This window comes from Diabrotica virgifera, chromosome 7 (genome assembly GCF_917563875.1).
Source record: "Diabrotica virgifera virgifera chromosome 7, PGI_DIABVI_V3a".
Lineage (NCBI taxonomy): Eukaryota > Metazoa > Arthropoda > Insecta > Coleoptera > Chrysomelidae > Diabrotica > Diabrotica virgifera.
The window spans coordinates 39,818,422-39,837,436 of NC_065449.1; the positions used below are offsets into that span (position 1 = coordinate 39,818,422).

General features: G+C 34.0%; 2 protein-coding genes across 4 annotated transcripts in view; one reads left to right on the top strand and one right to left on the bottom strand.

Annotated features, from left to right (window-relative positions):
* The window catches only part of LOC114329405 (breast cancer anti-estrogen resistance protein 1), a 137,193-nt gene that overhangs the window by 92,941 nt on the left and 25,237 nt on the right, over positions 1-19,015 (top strand). For both annotated transcript variants that reach the window (XM_028278496.2, XM_028278498.2), the window contains exon 3: positions 7,445-7,606. In XM_028278496.2, coding sequence (XP_028134297.2) covers positions 7,445-7,606 — 162 coding nt within the window. The remainder of the gene's footprint in view (positions 1-7,444; positions 7,607-19,015) is intronic.
* LOC114329406 (26S proteasome non-ATPase regulatory subunit 6-like) lies at positions 804-4,577 on the bottom strand. Of its 2 annotated transcripts, XM_050655977.1 has the most exons (2): positions 3,640-4,577; positions 804-1,428 (listed from the first exon to the last, which is right to left on the bottom strand). In XM_050655977.1, the coding sequence occupies exons 1-2, from the start codon at positions 4,474-4,476 to the stop codon at positions 1,309-1,311; spliced, it is 957 nt and encodes a 318-aa protein (XP_050511934.1). In that variant the 5' UTR covers positions 4,477-4,577; the 3' UTR covers positions 804-1,308. The 2 variants fall into 2 exon arrangements, with proteins under 2 accessions (XP_050511934.1, XP_050511933.1); XM_050655976.1 differs by lacking the exon at positions 804-1,428 and having other exon boundaries at positions 3,205-4,545.

A 19,015-nucleotide genomic window follows, 5' to 3' on the forward strand; every position in this document is an offset into this window, starting at 1 on the left:
TTTCCAATCTTGTGTTAGGTTTCTTGCACTTTCCAATGTCAATCATTTCTTCTCGACTTCTTTCCTGATTTTATCTACCCATATAACTCTTGGTCTTCCTGTTTTGTTTTTCCCCTGCACTCTCGTTTCGAACACTCGTTTTGCTAGTCTCTTGTTCGAAAAATGTTGTTTTCATAGTGTTAAAAATAAGCTCCCTGTTCGTCTCATTCTCTCGTTTATTTCCATGTCTTGTTTACCATTTGATTCAATGATTACCCCTAGGTATTTAAAATATTCCTCTTGCTCTAGTTGTTTCCTGTCTAATTATATTGCGTGTGTCTTCCTCGTATTTGAAATTACATATCATTGTCTTTATTTTCTCTGTATTAATTTTCATATTTATGTTTCTTAGTTCTTCTAGGATTTCAAGATTGTTCTGTAAGTCTTCTCTGTTTTCTGCTATCAATACCATGTCGTCTGCAAATAGTAGCTCCGATAGTTGAGTCTGTTTTATTTACCAGTATCCTAATGTTAGTTTTCTCATTCTTCTCTTGGCTTTCTTTATTGCTTCATCCAGTACCACTGAGGAACTGTGTGATAGGACACTTATTAGATTTAAAACACTTTTTCATGAAAAAAAAATGTTTCGTGTTATTAATACCAATCTGTAAAAATCTTGCATCAAAATAATTAAATCAATGCCATACATATTATACTAACTCTAACTGAATGCATATAAGCACAATAGATAGTTGTAAATCAAGGTGACCTTGGTCTTTACCACACAATACATTTGTACACAGTTGACCAGGTTATTAACATTTGAGAAATGTGTGTAAATATTGCAAACCGACATGACAATAAAAATTCCAGAAATACGAGCCTATGCGAGATTTGAGCTTTATTTACCTAACCGAGAAATGTACAGACGAGTAGGGATTGCCTATTTGCTGAAACTGTTCAAGTAAAAAATAAGTAAAGCAAATGTTTGGAATTCTTTCTTTGGAAAGATCAGCGAAATGTGACTTTTCTTGTAATACTACATAGGTAATACATATACGTGATACAGTCAGTCATCGAATTAATTGTTGAGATATTTAATCAAAATTACAAGATCAAATTTCGATAACTCAACCCAGTTTATGTACGCGATTAAGAAGAATGTCTCCGTGTTTTATAACCGCCTGAAATATCTCAGTTTTTCTGTCTTTGCGTTGATTTACGACGATTCCGCTAACTTTATCTATTTTGTAACTCAGTCTTCCTGCTGCAATGAATTTACTGATATCGTTCTCTATATGTAGTCCTCGCAGACGCCGAACTGATCACTCATGTAAGACAGTTTACTGATATGTAAGTGGAAAGTAGTTGGTCGTATACTTTTATTTTCATTTCTAGAACGGAAGATTTATAGTGTGGATTAAGAAACATGTCTTGCTTCATAAAAACCTCTACATCGGCCAGCCGCTGGAAAAAAACCTTGTAAGCACAATTATATTCAGCTGATGGCTTGCTTAAATATAACAGGTGCCATGAAAACAACACTAACTGCTGCAATGGAGTTGCTCGTTGTCATAGACATTTATGTCAAAGGGGTGATGCAGGTGACAATGATGCCATTGCGCTCAGCGTGTGAAAACCTTGATGTAGGAATGGGACGATTGAAATATAGTTTCTGGACGGGAGAGCTGGATGCGCTACCCCTGCTACAGCAAGCGACTCGATTAAATCTAAGTTTGTCTTCAACAAAGCCTACAAAATCGAATCAAAACAACAAAGGTAGTCAAACGTGGCAAATGCGTATTGCATATAGACCGATGACTCCAAAATAGATGAGGGCTCAGAATCCGGGATATACACCAAGAGAGGGAAAATCGCTCTTGCAGACACATACATCGCAGAATGGGCAAAAAGTCATACAGAAATGGAACAACTAGTCAGAGAACAAGACAGAGATCAGAGAAACTATCTTCTAAATTGGTTTACTCCTGAAATGAAGGCAGGAAGGAGCCAAAAAGCTATAAATATACGATCCCGATAGAGCAAGGAGGCTTAAACAGCGTGAAAAGCGCCATGGACTTAGTAGAAGCCGTATAGGAGGTAGGAAGCAAGGGAAAGAGGGAGCAAAATCTCTACTGTGCAGTAGAAGAAAACACTGCCTGATTGGAATTAAGAAAGGCACTGAAATACAGCTTTCAAAATACTGAAGCGAAAATCACATTGATAGTTCTATACTGCAGAAGAAGGACAGAAAGAGTAAATATTACCATCAAAGGAAGCGAGAAGATGTATGCGGACATGGTTAAAGAGGTCAGACAGAAAGTAGACGTTAAACACAGCGGGGTCGACATAAAAAATATAAGAAAGACAACACAAGGAGACCTACCTACGTTTGGAGCTGATTGGATCAAGGGGTAAAATCGCGGAAGTGTCGATGCAGATCGCGGCGAAAACGGGTCTGGGCCTAAGAATAAAGTGGGGTGTTATCAAAAATGCCAGCGTAGTTCAGACGAAACTGGCTGATTTCCATATCCGTAAAAGAGATAACCCGAAAAGGCATAGTCGGTAAAACCATAATAATCTGCACGGACGCTACTAACCTTGAATAAACCACGTGTCACATCAGAGTTAGCAATGAAGTGTGATGAGTCTCTATACAAAGCTTCGCAGCATCGTAAAACATGATCCTGAGCTGGGTTAAAGGACACATTGGGAATAAAGACAACCACATTGCTGACCAACTAGCTAGAAAGGCGGCAGGTCTAAAACTCTTAGAACATAGTGATATTTTTGACTGGTCAACTACAACAATCGCGATAATTGCCAAAAGTCACTTCCACACGCAAACCGTGAAAAGATGGGAAGAAGAGCAAAATTGCAGACTTGCCAAGGTAACACTAAGGAACCTTGGAAAATCAGCATCCAAAAAGCATTTATGAATGACTAGGAAAAACCTACGCTTGGCAGTTGTTTTAACAGGTCAGTGTCAACTAAACAAACACCTCCATACATTGGAAATATCCACTGATGACTTGTCCACCTTTCTGGAAATGACAGGATGGACTATGAGCTAAGGACGACACCTTCCTGGGATGATGCCCGAGAGCTGTTGTGGCCAATTGTGGCCTAAGTGCTGTGCTACTTGACTCGCCCTCCCTAGTCTATAGATACAGACTAAAATTAATATCGACTTTTGAAGCTTTTTTGCAATAATTAAGTAAACAATTAACAAAAATCACTTAAACAACACATGAACTGTTGTTTATCTTTATATGGCAATTTTATAAAAATCTATCTGCATTATAGCGTGGCAACTCGCGTTTTTTCTCAAATTTCAATAACTCGACCCAGTTTATGTACGCGATTAAGAAGAATGTCTCCGTGTTTTATAACCGCCTGAAATATCTCAGTTTTTCTGTCTTTGCGTTGATTTACGACTATTCCGCTAACTTTATCTATTTTGTAACCCAGTCTTCCTGCTGCAATGAATTTACTGAGATCGTTCTCTATGTAGTCCTCGCAGACGCCGAACTGATCACTCATGTAAGACAGATTTACTGATATGTAAGTGGAAAGTAGTTGGTCGTATGCTTTTATTTTCATTTCTCGAACGTAAGATTTATAGTGTGGATTAAGAAACATGTCTTGCTTCATAAAAACCTCTACATCGGCCAGCCGCTGGAAAAAAACCTTATAATCGCAATTATATAAACTATATAAGTACTCTCTAAATGTGTTATCGGCTTGCAGCGCCTGTTGCATATCTGCGTTTTGAATTAATCGTTGTTTTGTTTCGTTGCGGTTCAAGGTTAGTACCGAGGATATAAGAGTATACTTTATGAAGTGCTCGTAAGTGATCATTTCGGTACATACAAAAGTCGAAATGGCATCCACTAAGAGCTGGGAGGCGGACTTAAAATTCCTGACGATTAGGGAGTAAATGGCTTTAAAGATTTTAAAACAGTTCCGGCTGTGCCAGTCGCTCTCTTCTTCTGTTAATTTTTCGGCTTTTTCAACGTTACTTTCGATCAACTTGAAGTCCATGAAAAAGAATCCGATGCGGATACAAAAGAAGACATTGTCTAATTTATTTTTTACAGAGAAGCTTTGATCATAAGCGTGACTGAGTACCTTAATAGCGTTTTCTTTATCACCGATCTTACACAGATAATTAGCTTTATTTAGATACAGTTCCGCACAGTCCTTGGCCACTAAACCTTTCAACGACGCTTCGATGTCTTCATCCATCGAAACTAAAACTTGTTCGTTACGCTCTTTCATCTGCTTCAGGAGTTTCTTATGTAGTTTCCATTTTAAGTCGTTGCATACGATTTCGTAATAAGGGGCCATGTCTTCGGCCACGATGGCTTCGTATAATTCTTTTTTTCTTGCTTCGTCATTTCGGTACTCCGGTAAAGAGAGAATAAACTTTAGTTGGGCTAACTGTAAATTTGGAATATTCAGCGTAGTTTCACTTTCGAAATTTTCGGTGCCCATTTTATACAATCATATTTTTGACAGTTGTGACACATTATTTTTGAATGGCACTACACTGAAGTTCTTCTTTTTTCTTTAATCTTGCCGTGGTGGAATGTCATGTTAGCTGTTAGCAATGATAGTGACTTAAGAGGATCGGTACGTATTTTAGGCTGCAATGCTATTCAAATGGGGATTCATTTTTTTCGAATCCTGAGAAAACTAATAAGTATTTTTGAAAAATTTAAACGCAGAATGAAAGATTACGTTATTAGCGAGGGCCGAAAACCGAGGGGATTACGTTATTAGTGAGAACTTCTATAATGTTTATTTTAATAAGTTACAGGGGTGAAAAACTAAGAGAAAATTTAGTGTGATTTTTAATTTCAAATATCTCATTCAAAATAAACTTTTTATTTATTCTAAGGGACTTTCGGCCCTCGGTAATAATTTAGTCTTTCATTCTGCGTTTAAATTTTTCCAAAATATTTATTGGTTTTTTCAGGATTCGAAAAAAATGAACACAATGCCGTGGTAATATTTTCCAAATCTATCTTTGTCTTACAACGCACTCAGCCGAATATAATATTGTCAGCATATATCGTCAGTCAGACACTGACAATCAGTGACAATTTTAAATATTTGAAATTGCATCGGGAATATTTTGAGTTTTGATTAAATATTATGATATATAGTGTATTTGATAAATAATTGATTTAGGACGTGAACTTAATAAAAAGTTATTTATTGTGTATTATTTGTGGAAGATCCAAGCAAAGAATACATCATGATAATATATTCTATGATCCAAGTATTTTGTTGTTAAAGATGTTCAAAATTGTAAGCGTTCCATAACAATATATTATTAAAAAATCACTTTAACACTTTTCCTCTTTTCTCGATTTAGTATTAGTTTCTGTTGTACAAATAAATTATTACAATCACTGAATACATAGTTAGTGAAAAAATTATCAGTAGTAATTGCACAAGAGCTCTAAAATTATTGAATTTTTCCCGAGTGTCACTTTGGCAGTTTTAATTTCACGAGCCGAAGGCGAGTGAAATTATGTCAAAGTGTCACGAGGGCAAAAATTTTATATTAATTTTAGAGTTCGAGTGCAATTTGTTGCGATTATTTCATGAATAAAACTGTTTAAAACCAAAATTTTATTGTAATTTATATATGTAAGTACCAATTAGTGAAATTAAACACACAGTTGTTATAAATATGTATTTGACGGTTGAAAGTCATCACTTTTATAATTTTTAAAACATTTGTCATTAATGTCACTGAATGTATTTTTTCGTAGCAACGAAGGGCATCTGACGTAATATGCTTAACGACGGGAGATTATCAAAAATTATCACCTTAATTTGCATGTCTGTAGCTTTCTATTGGTCAGAATCTCCTATGAATGAAATAATCACATTTATTAACTGAATTAATAATTTGCAATTATAAAAATAACAGTTATCCAAGAACATTTAAAACCCATCTCTTTAAATTAATGATGACATTTTCAAGTAGAATGACATTTTAGTAATGTTTACATATCCATACCATTGTGAATTTTACTACACGTAATTTGCCGTGTAAAGACAGAAAAAGTAGGGATACACGTAAAATATTTGCGAATTATGTACCCATAGCCTTAATATTATGTTTAAAATCATTCCTCTATACTTTATTTTATAATGCCTGACATCACCCATTTATGGAAATTGGACCTTTATTAAAAAACACCAAGAAGATTTTCACTATGAAACAGAGCAAGGACTGGGTACGAAAATTGGAACTGTAGACTAACATCTAGGAGTGCGCAGTTATTGCGGGGAATGGTAACATTTATATGCATTTAAAAGCCAAATATATGGCGCAAGAACACTATTAATCAAACCCTCTGTATTTGGATCGGTACCAATAGGGCCTTAAAACGTTGTTTCAGCATATTCCTGTATAGTCAGAGAGCGGGGCTAATACAAACACAATTTGACAAAAACACAATGTGATAAAACCGTTTTCAGTCTTTTGTTGAGCTGTATGAAATTAACGAAAGTGTAGGATTTCGGTAAAAGGCTTTGTCATCGCTTTTATACATAGCACAAGAGAACGATTCATCAAACCCTCTGTATATGAATCGGTATCAATAGGATCCTACAACCTTGTTTCAGCATATCCCTGCATTGCCAGATCCCAGGGCTGATAAAAAGTCACAAACAGACGGCTGAAGAATGTCTCTTGGTATTTCCCACTTTAAGTGGATAGCTACAATAGTGCCATCTACTTTGGTGGGCATAAACGAAACGGTTGTTTTGTGTCGTTGCGGCCCAAGGTTAGTTAGTACTGAAGATATAAAAGTATATTTTTGAAGTGGTCGTAAGTGATCATTTCGGTACATACAAAAGCCGAAATGGCGTCCACTAAGAGCTGGGAGACGGACTTAAAATTCTTGACGATTAGAGAGTAAATGGCTTTAATTAAGGATTTTAAAACAGTTTCGGCTGTGCCAGTCGCTCTCTTCTTCTGTTAATTTTTCGGCTTTTTTAATGTTACTTTAAGAGGTAAGATAGGGGCGATGCAATGGACCTGCCGTAGGAGGTCTAAGTGTCTGAAGGGCTCACAAGTGGGCCCTGCCCCGATGTACCATAACTATAACGATAAGGTCTTGTGGCACCTAAAACTAATTTCAATCATGTATTTTGAATGTAGTCAAGTTTTTAAAAGATGTTCTGTTAGCTGTATCGTAGCATAAACAGCCATAGTCCAATTTACTTCGTATGAATGATCTGTATTGAGTAAGTAAGGTTGTGGTATCAGCCCCCCAATAAGTATTTAACAGCATTTTAGTAGTTTAATTGTGTATTGGCAAGAACGTTTCTTTTCCTAAAAATTAAATAACCTGTCTTTTCACCAGCGAATATATTTATAAAAATTTATAATTTTGAATCAGAAATAATACTCGTATGTTAAATACTGATTTTGTTTCAGGGAATATGTCCTGCGAACAGACTTCGATTAATTCCTGGTGTATTTGAAGACACTGGACAACTTATCAGAGGTATTTCTCCGAACCAATTTTCCGACCAAGGTGATTTTATCTCTTTGCAACGACAGGGAAAGAGAAGAAGTTGGCACGTCCTTCCTAACCAGGTAAATACTCCTTTACTTTTAAATTTATTAAACCCCTTAACGTACACACTCGAGTTAACTCGAGTGCGCTAAACTGGCCAAATTTTGCACACTCGAGATAATTCGAGCGGCGTTGTACTTTATGTTATTATAATTTTTCACACTCGAATTCAATCGGGAATTGAAAATAATGATGTGAAAGCAAAAAAAAACAATCGTTTTATTGATATTTATCATTTACATGGAATTGTAAGCTGTAACACTTACTTATCCTTACTTAGTATAAAATATACTGTTATGCTCTACCTTTTCTATTTATTTAGATTAATTAGCAAATTCTTAATTTGATTGATTATCCAATTATTTTATTTATTGCCTATGTAACGACATAACTAAATCCCAATTAAATTTTCCAATCAATTTTATTATCAGGGCTAATTTTGTATTTGATACAATACCTGTAATCTGTGGCTTCTAGTATTTCTAGTTGCTTACTTCTTCCAGGGTAGAAACAGGGAAATTGACAACACTCAAATTCATATAAATGTAATCTATTGTTTTTATCACATGCCGTGTACACATGATTCAAAAAGTATTAAAATTTAACTTTGTTGCAACAATCTCTAACTTAATAAATTAAAACTCTAACTCTGATATCTCCTTGTTTTGACAAAATTATTTATTTAATTAATTTCTTATTTACTCATACTAAATTGAATGAATTTTACTTTTCTTCTTTTGAATTGATTTCTCAAATTTGAAATGACTAACTGCGTTACACAAAAAATTGTTCAATAAACAAGTAAGCAAATATGGTCTTGATATAAATAACTTTTCTCCATTCAGACAAATGATTTGACTAACCTTTTATTCTTCACTCCCTCGTTTTCTGGATTGCGCTGTCCTTGATTCTCTCAACACGTACTCTCTGGTTGTTGCGAAAAAATCCCCCTCGTCAAAACTGCTTCCAAGAAAAACACACAGGACTTGCTCGAATATCTTGTGCACAAACGGATAATAATCAGCTACTCGTTCTAGACAAAACAAAGGAATCTCCCTCGGACCAGGAAAATTAACTCTTCAACCGGTCGACGATTTGGTTTCAACTTGACTCTGCTCGCAAAGGCTGATCACACCACTTTACACTGATTATACACTTTTAAAACTCGACTGCCTTCTTCAGATGTCAATTACACAGTGCCTTATTTTTCTCTCAAATCCATACTCTCACATTCATTGCCCCCTTCTCCCGATATTTTTCGTCCACTAAACAACAACCTCTCTCAAACCATTTATTTCTTAAGAAACCCAATATTCTTCCACATAACTTTTCCAATTTGTCAAATTTCAAGGAAAATCATAATTAGTTATTTTCTACTTTCTGCCTTTACAACTAAAAATAATACAGTGTGTATACCACATTAAAATACCTTCCCGGAAGGATCTTAAAAACGTAATTGTCCCGTCAACGCTCTCTCCACTTTCTAATCACCGAAATGTTTTGTTAATGCCCCGTCCATTTCGTCGAATAATTATCACTAATCGTTTTAATTTTTCCGACACTTGTTTAGTAGCAAAATTAAATTCTAAACAAATTTGGTCATATACAGGGTGATGAAAAACTATCATTTCATGGTCGTTGATATAAATTTAATTTTTGTGCGTATTCATATCTGATTCGCTCATTTTTCAATATATATCACGCTGCTGCGCAGTAAACAAAATACGTTCCAACAAAAAATGATCGTTCTTCGCATCGTCCTTCCGATTATTCTAACACAAATTTTAATAGTCCAGTGACAGTTTCGTGACGATTATTTCAGTAATCGGATAAAAATGCAAGTACTAGTTGGGCTGACCGACGCACTAGGATCGTTTTTTGCATTAAAAATAAATTGATTTTTTTTGGCCGGTCTTTTTCAAAAAAATTGTGCATTAAGGGGTTAACCATATTCAAATTTTCTGGTTTTCGTAAACGATTGAACAGACATAAGATCTTGTGTCTTGAGTGTTAATAAACTTTTCACAAAAATGTTTATCAATAACATGTTTTTCAAATTGTAAACGTGTTCCCTTGTATATTTATTATAAGTATGTTTGGTAGAAACAGTTATTGTTGTTGTTTTCCTTGTTTTCAATTTGATATTATTCTATTTAATAAAAATCGCGAGTCAAACATATGGTCGACTTTAAACTGATTTGACTTTGACCCTGTGTTAAATTAGTTGGCGATATCATATTTTTACAGGTCATCAATCAAACTGCCTAAACAAATTGGAATATGAAGGCAAAAATATATATCAATGATAATATCCGCTTAGATCAAAAATACCGCTTCTATACAATGATTAAGCAAAGTAACTTCAAATAGAATTTGGTAGTTCTTTTCTTGTTTTTCTTTTATCTTTATTCCTTATATGTATTCATATAAGATAAGCAATACTGCTTATAATATTAGCTGCTAGAGCTTAATAAAAAATTAGAACTGCTAACCTTTGGTTTCATGTCTATATTAAATTTTTGTTTGAAACTTTTAAAACCACTTGTTTTCATTATAAAACAAATTATCGAAAACCGAAGAGAATTTTAATCTAAAGCCGTGCATTCACCATACTGCGGTGTCGTTCGACAAATTCGTCGATGATATCAATTCTGCAGTACTGCAGGATAGAAATCAGTTTCTCTGTGGTACAATTGTTACGATTTTGTTGGATGCACAGTCACTCACGATACTGCGGGGTCGTTCAATTTTGTCGAAACCGTCTCTCGCCGTCCTTCTCTATTTTTGTTGTCATTTGGCTTATGTGGCCATTCCGTTCTACTTTTCTCTTTTTTACCCAGTCTTTAATGTTTTCCACGTTGCATCTCCGTCGTATATCTGTACCCCTAGCTCTGTCCCATAGTGTCTTAGCATCGATTTTTCGAAGGATTATCGTCTCTGCTGTTTCTAGCAATCTTTTTTTCCTCTCTGTGTCAGGTCGTGTTTCTGTCGCGTATGTCATTATTATGTCTAATGACTATTTTGTAGATTCTGCATTTCATTTCTTTTCCAATATTTTTATTTCTCCATACTATTTCAATGAGGCAATCTGCGGCTTTGTTTGTCCCCCACAGAGTGTATTCCACTTCTGTTTCGAGCTTTTCATTGTGTGATGCCTAGATATTTAAACTCCATCATTTTTGTTCTATTATGTGACCTTTCACTTCTAATTTACATCTTATTGGATTTGCTGTTGTAACCATACATTTTGTCTTGGGAAATTAACATGTTAAAGTTTCTAGCGGTTATATTAAATTAGTGCGGCATTCGATTTATCTTCATATATTATTATATTATAATTATCTTCACTTTGAGAGATTAGTATTGCATTGTCTGCATAGCAGATTATTTTAACTTGTTTTCTCTCTCATTTGGTATCCCTTTCTAGTTTTTACTTTTTTTATTATTTCATCCATGATTAGGTTGAACAATAAAGGCTTCAGGGAATCCCCCTGTCTTATCCTATTGCCAGATTCAATTGGGTCAGTTAGTCGATCTTCTACTTTAACTTTTATTGTGTTGTTCTGGTAGATATTTTCGATCGATTTAATTATTCCTAGAGGTATCTCTCTTGATTACAACAAATGAATAACATCCTATATTGTGACCCTTTCAAATGATTTCTTAAGGTCCACGAAACATAAATATGCCGGTTTGTTTTATTCCAACGATTTCTCTTGAACTTGCCTCATTATAAAATAGCGTCGGTGCAAGATCTTTCCGACCTAAAACCTTATTGTTCTGCTAAGTTAATTCCTCTATAATTCTCCGGGTCCGACTTGTCTCCTTTTGTGAAGAGAGGTCATCTCCATTCTTGTGGTATCTGTTTTGTTCTATTATTTTTTGGATCAGTTTTAATAGTTGTGTAGTTAGATCTGGTCCTCCGTACTTTAGAAGTTCGTTCGATATTCTCAGGTTCAATAAAAGAGGATACTCAATGTAGTATGTATGATATAATTGATCCAAATAATGGCATAACCCAGACATCCAAAGTGAAAGTTATCCTCCAACACCAAATTGTTCTATATGGTCCACATAATGTTCAGAAAAAAGTCATACCATTTTGAGCGTCGGGTTTGGGGGGGGGGGAAATCGGTAAATTCGTAGCTTTTTAGGTTTTTCGTCAATATTTCTAAAACTATGCGGTTTAGCATGAACAACCTTCTATACAAAAATGTTCTACATTAAATTTGCAATAAAAAAGGTCCTATGCATAATCCTTCTAAAATGAACGGTTCCAAAGTTACGGAGGTAGTATATTATAATTGGTCCAAAAAAGGCCTAACCCAGACATCTAAAGTAAAAGTTTTCCTCCAACACCAAATTGTTCTATATGGTCCCCATATTGTTCATTAAAAAGTTACACCATTTTGAACGTCCGGTTTGGGGGGAGATGGGGGAGATGTCGGTAAATTAGTAGTTTTTCGTCAATATTTCTAAAACTTTGTTTTAGCGTAAACAATGGTCTATACAAAAATGTTCGACATAAAATTTAAAACAAAAAGGTCCTATATATAATTGTTATAAAATCAACGGTTCCAGAGTTACGGAGGGTGAAAAGTGGAGGTTTTCGATACTTTTTATATATATATATATATATATATATATATATATATATATATATATATATATATATATATATATATTTTTTTTTTTTTTTTTTTTTAAATGGCTTTGGCAGAGCCAATTAGCCAGACTTGTTTGTGATTGATTGCAGATTCATAGTCATAAATTTCTTATAAACATAAGTACATTCTACAATATTATTTTTATAGATACATTGGTACATTGTGTAGCTTTTTTTTATATTATCTGGACAATTGATGATGATTTTGGGTGGTGACGTGGTGAGGTTGACGTTTCTTCAAGGGCTTATCACTAACTATCATCGGCCACTGAAATAGCACATTTTATTTACAAAACACAATCTTGTTAAACTCCGTAACTCTGGAACCGTTGATTTTATAACAATTATGTATAGGACCTTTTTTGTTTTAAATTTCACGTAGAACCTTTTTGTATAGAACATTGTTTTTGCTAAAACATAGTTTTAGAAATATTGACGAAAAACTTAAAAAAACTACGAATTTACCTATTTCTCCCCCCTCTCCTCCCCAAACTTAACGCTCAAAATGGTGTGACTTTTTTCTGAACAATATGTGGACCATATAGAACAATTTGGTGATGAAGGAAAACTTTTACTTTGGATGTCTGGGTTAGGCCTTTTTTTGGACCAATTATACTATACTACCTCCGTAACTTTTGAACCGTTCATTTTAGAAGAATTATGCATAGGACCTTTTTTATTTCAAATTTAATGTAGAACATTTTTATATAGAAGGTTATTCATGCTAAACCGCATAGTTTAAGAAGTATTGACGAAAAACGTAAAAAACTACGAATTTACCGATTTCTCCCCCCTCTCTTCCCCAAACTTGACGCTCAAAATGGTGTGACTTTTTTCTGAACATTATGTGGACCATATAGAACAATTTGGTGTTGGATGATAATTTTCATTTTGGATGTCTGGGTTTGGGTCTGGTTATAGTTATACCATACTAATGTGTTTAATTCGAGCAATCGAAAGTATGTACGAAAAACACTAATAAAAAATATAACGATTTAAATGCAATCAAAGGAAAGAAAATTTGAAATTAGTATGTTGTAAATTGCAATAATTTCATCATTATACATACTCTCAATATTGATTTTTATACAGTGATGTGCCCATTATTTACATAACAATTTTGACCAAGGTAATATTAATTTTCACTGGAATTTTGTTTTCATGATTAGTTATCTACTTAAATGATGGGCCATTATGGATCTTATTATCACCTATTAGACCTGAACTTGGAACTGTTGGTGTCATATTTGTATTCTTAATCAACCATGTTACGTAATTCGGAAATATAACGATAACCTTTAAAAAGTAATTTGTATTTCTTATATATCCGATTAATTCATTTAGAACCATGATATTGTATATCAGTTTCAGTAAACATACGCTAGATATTATGTTGTTTATTACTATACATATTACTTAACATTATATTTAATTTTAGGATTTTGTATGTAAATTTTAACGCAAACAAATGACAACTCTAACACATGTCCCTTCATCATCACCAGTGGCGTTAAAGCTCTTTATGAGCCAAAGCCTTCTTCAGAACAATCCTCTATTCACCCCTGTCTATGGCAACTCTTCTCCATGCCCTAATTCCAATAGATTTCAAATCATTTTCTAGGTTGTCTTGGTACCTAAGTGTCAGTCTTCCTCTTGCTCGTTGTCCTATCGGCCCTCTTCGGTCAAAAACTTTTTTGACTATGGCATCTTCCTCTCGCCTGATTACATGACCTATCCATCTAAAGCGTGTTACCGTAATGATTTTTACAACGTCAGGTTCTCCAAAACTTCTATACACATTTCACTTAAGCGCTGATTTCCTCGAAAGCGGTGCCGACAAACTGCGACCGTAACACTGCGATGAATGACGTCATAAAAAACTGTACCATGCAAAATAATAGCGGTGGTTTCCAAGGATGCGTTGGAAGCTACCGCTTGCTGAGTTTGCACATTCCATTGCCGCAGTGAAGAACCTTGAATTTTTCACCGTAATCTGACGTAATTCATCGCAGTGCTACGGTCGCAGTTTGTCGGTGCCGCTTTCGAGGAAACCAGCGCTTTAGAGAAGGTATTAGACAAGCATCATCTCTCCTACACTATACACCGCTTTGTTACAGAGTGCTATGAAAAACAATAATTGTGGAATATTGCCTATTGGAGTCAATAATGGAGTTCAGAGCTCTTGTACACGAGTTAATCTTAAAATTAACTTTTGCCAAACATAATACATAACTAACATTATAGGTACATGCTGACCAAAAACATTAACTAATGGCACGCAAATTGAACAAGCGTGTACATGTAAGTATCTGGGCTACCAAAGTTAACAGGACAATAGGACTAACATGTCGTATGTTTCTGTTTACAGAAAACTAAAGTCTTTAGATCAGATCTTTCCATGTGCTTAAAAAGGAAGGTGTTTCTTCAGTGTGTATTCCCAGTGCTAACGTATGGAATATGCCTTGACCCTTACCAGAAAAGTAATCAAAATACAAGTGGCACAGAGAGCAATGGAGAGGTAAATGTTAAATAATATATTTATTTAAACTCAGAGACAGAGTTTGAAATCAAATAGGTGAAAAAGGAGAGAAAGGGGAGAAATATACAAGTTAGGAGAGTTAGGAAATGTCTTTGTGTTGTGATTGATTGTTACTTGTTCCGAATTTTTCTTATGCTTTACAATAGAGTAACTAATTACTTACTAAAGAATAGGCTTCGTTGTTGTAATTGGGTATGATAAAAGTGATTTATGTTTCTTTTCTATTATAACACTAGCTTGAGAAGACTTTTAAGATGTTTAAAAGTAGAAACATTTAACTGAAAACTAATTAATTGATGATGATGAACCAAAATAGGCACAAAATACAGATTAGCTTGGTAGATAACATAAAAAGCCATGCCAGTTTGAGAAGGATGCAAATGGCGAGATACAAATATTGAAGCAACGAAGAGAAAGTTTGTGTCCAACATTGGATGTCTTAAGGTTAATATAGATATATAGTCTATCAAGATATTGTAGTTCATTTCACACCATAATATTGTGTATAATTGATTTCATTTCGAGTCTTAATCAAAGAACAAAATTATTTTGTTAACGAAAAATAAGTAAACAGTTTCTCAGACAAGATCGCATACCATACAAAACACCTCAATCTGCGTACTTGTTGACTTGTTTAACATATCCTTAAAATAGTACAGTCTCTGTGAAACCATGTTATCGAACCGAAAATGCCGGTGAAAACCGCTTATCTCTAGGAGTGGCCCTGAAAATCATCCAGAAAAACACCTACATCCCACCCCAGTCCCTTTGGAACAGTGTACATTCTATCTTTGTCGTGTTCCAATCGTCCGGGATGGAGGCGTTTCCATGACGACCTGATGGCAGCCCAGTCCTATCGATCCGTCTGGCTAGACCTAGGCCGTTGTCAGCAGGGTTGGTATAAGGCTTCGATGTGATTAAATATTGATATAAAATAGAATTTATTGTGATTTAGTACGGGATATAAAATGATTATAAAAGGCAGCATTGAATGAAATAGATAAAATGAAGATTTTCAGATAGAGAAATTCGAAATATTCTTTTATTATCCACATCTATCTCATAGATTATGGAATTTTGATTCTAATAGTTGTGGTAATTTTCAAAAAGACAATAAATATAAATCGACATATCTTATAGCCCAGTAAATGAACGGGAAATACGGCGATACTGTGTAATTTTCAGGGTCAACTCCGAATTTCATGAAAACTTTTATTTAGGTTCTACTTACCCTTACTCTAGTCAAAGCCTTAAAAAATCTATATGAAAATTCTACATCACAAGTAAAAATTGGCAACACACTATCTAAAAAGTTCATAGTTAACAAGGGTCTACGCCAGGGCTGCTGTATTTCACCAACTTTGTTCAAGATATATGTTGCAAAAGCACTAAACCAGTGGAAACGTAAATGCCACGGTATGGGTATAGACCTCGGAGAGGTTTGTTTGTATACCTTACAATTTGCTGATGACCAAGTCATCATAGCTAATGATAAAGACGACCTACAGTATATGGCAAGAAAACTGAAGGAGGAATATGAACAGTGGGGCTTGGAAATTAATGTGGAAAAAACTAAATACCTACCCATAGGAGCTGAGTTATCCAATATCGAACTAGAGGATAATGAACAAATCACATCCTGTAGTGAATACACGTCCCTGGGAGTAATCTTCGATAGAACGGGAAAAGACGATGAGGAAATAAAGAAAAGGGTAACACAAGCTAGAAGAACAATTGGATGCCTAAATGGAATACTTTGGAGCTCCGAAATAGGAATACAGCGAAAATACAACATCTATGAAACACTTATTAAAAGCAGCCTACTTTACGGAGCAGAAACTTGGAGAATAACCGAGAACAACAGGAAAAAATTAGAAGCTGTAGAAATGGATGTGTTTAGAAGATCGTTAGGTATATCCCGTAGGGAAAGAATTCGAAATGAGGAAGTAAGACGACGAATTGGAATAGATGGTTACTTAACAACAGACATTGAGAGGAAACAGTTGATTTGGTATGGTCATGTTCAAAGAATGGAAGACACAAGATTGCCCAAAAAGATCTTGGAGTGGGTACCACCAAACCGCAAAAAACGAGGAAGACCCAAAAAGACATGGAAAGAAGGGGTAACCAAAGCAATGAGTACAAGGGATCTTAGAGATGGCCAATGGGATGATAGAAGGACGTGGAAGTTAGGCATCGGACAACGTCGAAAGACGTTCTAAAACCGATACATACATACATACTTACCCTTCACTTCAAAGTTGAAATTGTGCCGTTGGTTGCTTTTACTCACAACCACCTCTTCTTGGGGGTAAAAATGTGCGTTTAAAATAAGTTCAGAAATGGATAAATTGACTAATTCTAAGCAACGTTCGTTCTATAGAGTCTTTTAACCAAGTCAATACTTTTCGAGTTATTTGCGATTGAAAATGTTTATTTTTCAACAAAAGAACCACGTTTTCAGGCAGTTTCTCGCAAATAACTCAAAAGTAAGTATTTTATGGAAAAAAATAGTATAATCAAGAATGTAGCATATGAAAAACAAAAAGAATTGTATTTGTGAAGTCCGTAGACCCAGCAAAAGCAAAGTTGTAGCTCATGAAAAATACATTCTTAATCGTCAAATTCCAAATCGAATATTTCAACGTTAAATAACCAAAAAATAAAGTACTTTTTTGAAAGGGTTGTATTCAAATTTTGAACAGCCATATACCGTAACCAATTTTGTGTCTTATGTTGTATCTTAACCAATTTTAACTTTAACAAATTGTCTTGCAAAAAAATAAAATATTACTAAAATATTTATAAAAGCAAAACATACATTTTTATACTTTTAAGTTAAGTTGAAAAAAAAATGGATTTTTCCAAAATTTTAGAAAAATTTATTTTTACTATAAAACTAATTTTTTTCAATAATATGCACTTCGAACTGATAATACTTACAGATCGTACAAACAATACATACAGAGTGAGTCTGTAATTTGGAATAAATTCAATATCTCAAATACTAATCGTTTTTTTGAAAAATGCTCAGACCCGTCGATTAGTATTTCAAATTGGCTTTTTGACATACAATAAAAATGTATACAGGGTGTCCCAATTTAGAGATATGACGTCATCGTTGATTTCTTAAATGGCAACACTGTCATTTTGATAGCTATTTTGATAAGGTTTGTAAAATTATACATAATTGCAAAATATCAAATTTTTATTCTCTACCATTTACAATATAATAAAAAATAACAAAGTTAAGAAATTCAAGTAATCAAATAATAATTGAATTTAATTATTTCAATTAATCAAATGCTCATAATGTTACCATCAGTTATTGTCAAATAGTCAATAGGCAAAATTATGAGCATTTGCTTAATTGAAATAATTAAATTCAATTATTATTTGATTACTTGAATTTCTTAACTTTGTTATTTTTTATTATCTTGTAAATGATAGAGAATAAAAATTTGATATTTTGCAGTTATGTATAATTTTACAAACCCTATCAAAATAGCTATCAAAATGACAGTGTTGCCATTTAAGAAAATCAACGATGACGTCATATCTCTAAATTGGGACACCCTGTATACATTATTATTGTATGTCAAAAATGACAATTTGAAATACTAATCGACGGGTCTGAGCATTTTTCAAAAAAACAATTAGTATTTGAATTATTGAATTTATTCCAAATTACAGACATAACTTTGTTGTTTTTTATTATCTTGTAAATGGTAGAGAATAAAAATTTGATATTTTGCGGTTATGTATAACTTTACACACCCTATCAAAATAGCTATCAAAATGACAGTGTTGCCATTTAAGAAAATCAACGATGACGTCATATCTCTAAATTGGAACACCCTGTATACATTATTATTGTATGTCAAAAAGGACAATTTGAAATACTAATCGACGGGTCTGAGCAATTTTCAAAAAAACAATTAGTATTTGAGATATTGAATTTATTCCAAATTACAGACTCACTCTGTAAAGTAAATGATAAATCTGTAACGATTAATTTCATTTAGGATGCTAAATAGGGGGAAATTTTCACGATTTTTTTTTACCAAAAAAATGGGCTAACTTTAATTTGAGCGCAATTCGCTTAGTTTTGATGCTAGAAACTTGTATAAAAAATAAAAATAAAGCTTTTTTTAAACACTTTAAGGAAGTTTTAATGGGGTTTCCCCGAAAAATGCTTCATTTTTAGGTTATTTCACGTTGAAA

Excerpts from the sequence above, each read along its gene's own strand:
- LOC114329406 (XM_050655976.1), bottom strand. The coding sequence starts at position 4,476 with ATGGGCACCGAAAATTTCGAAAGTGAAACTACGCTGAATATTCCAAAT.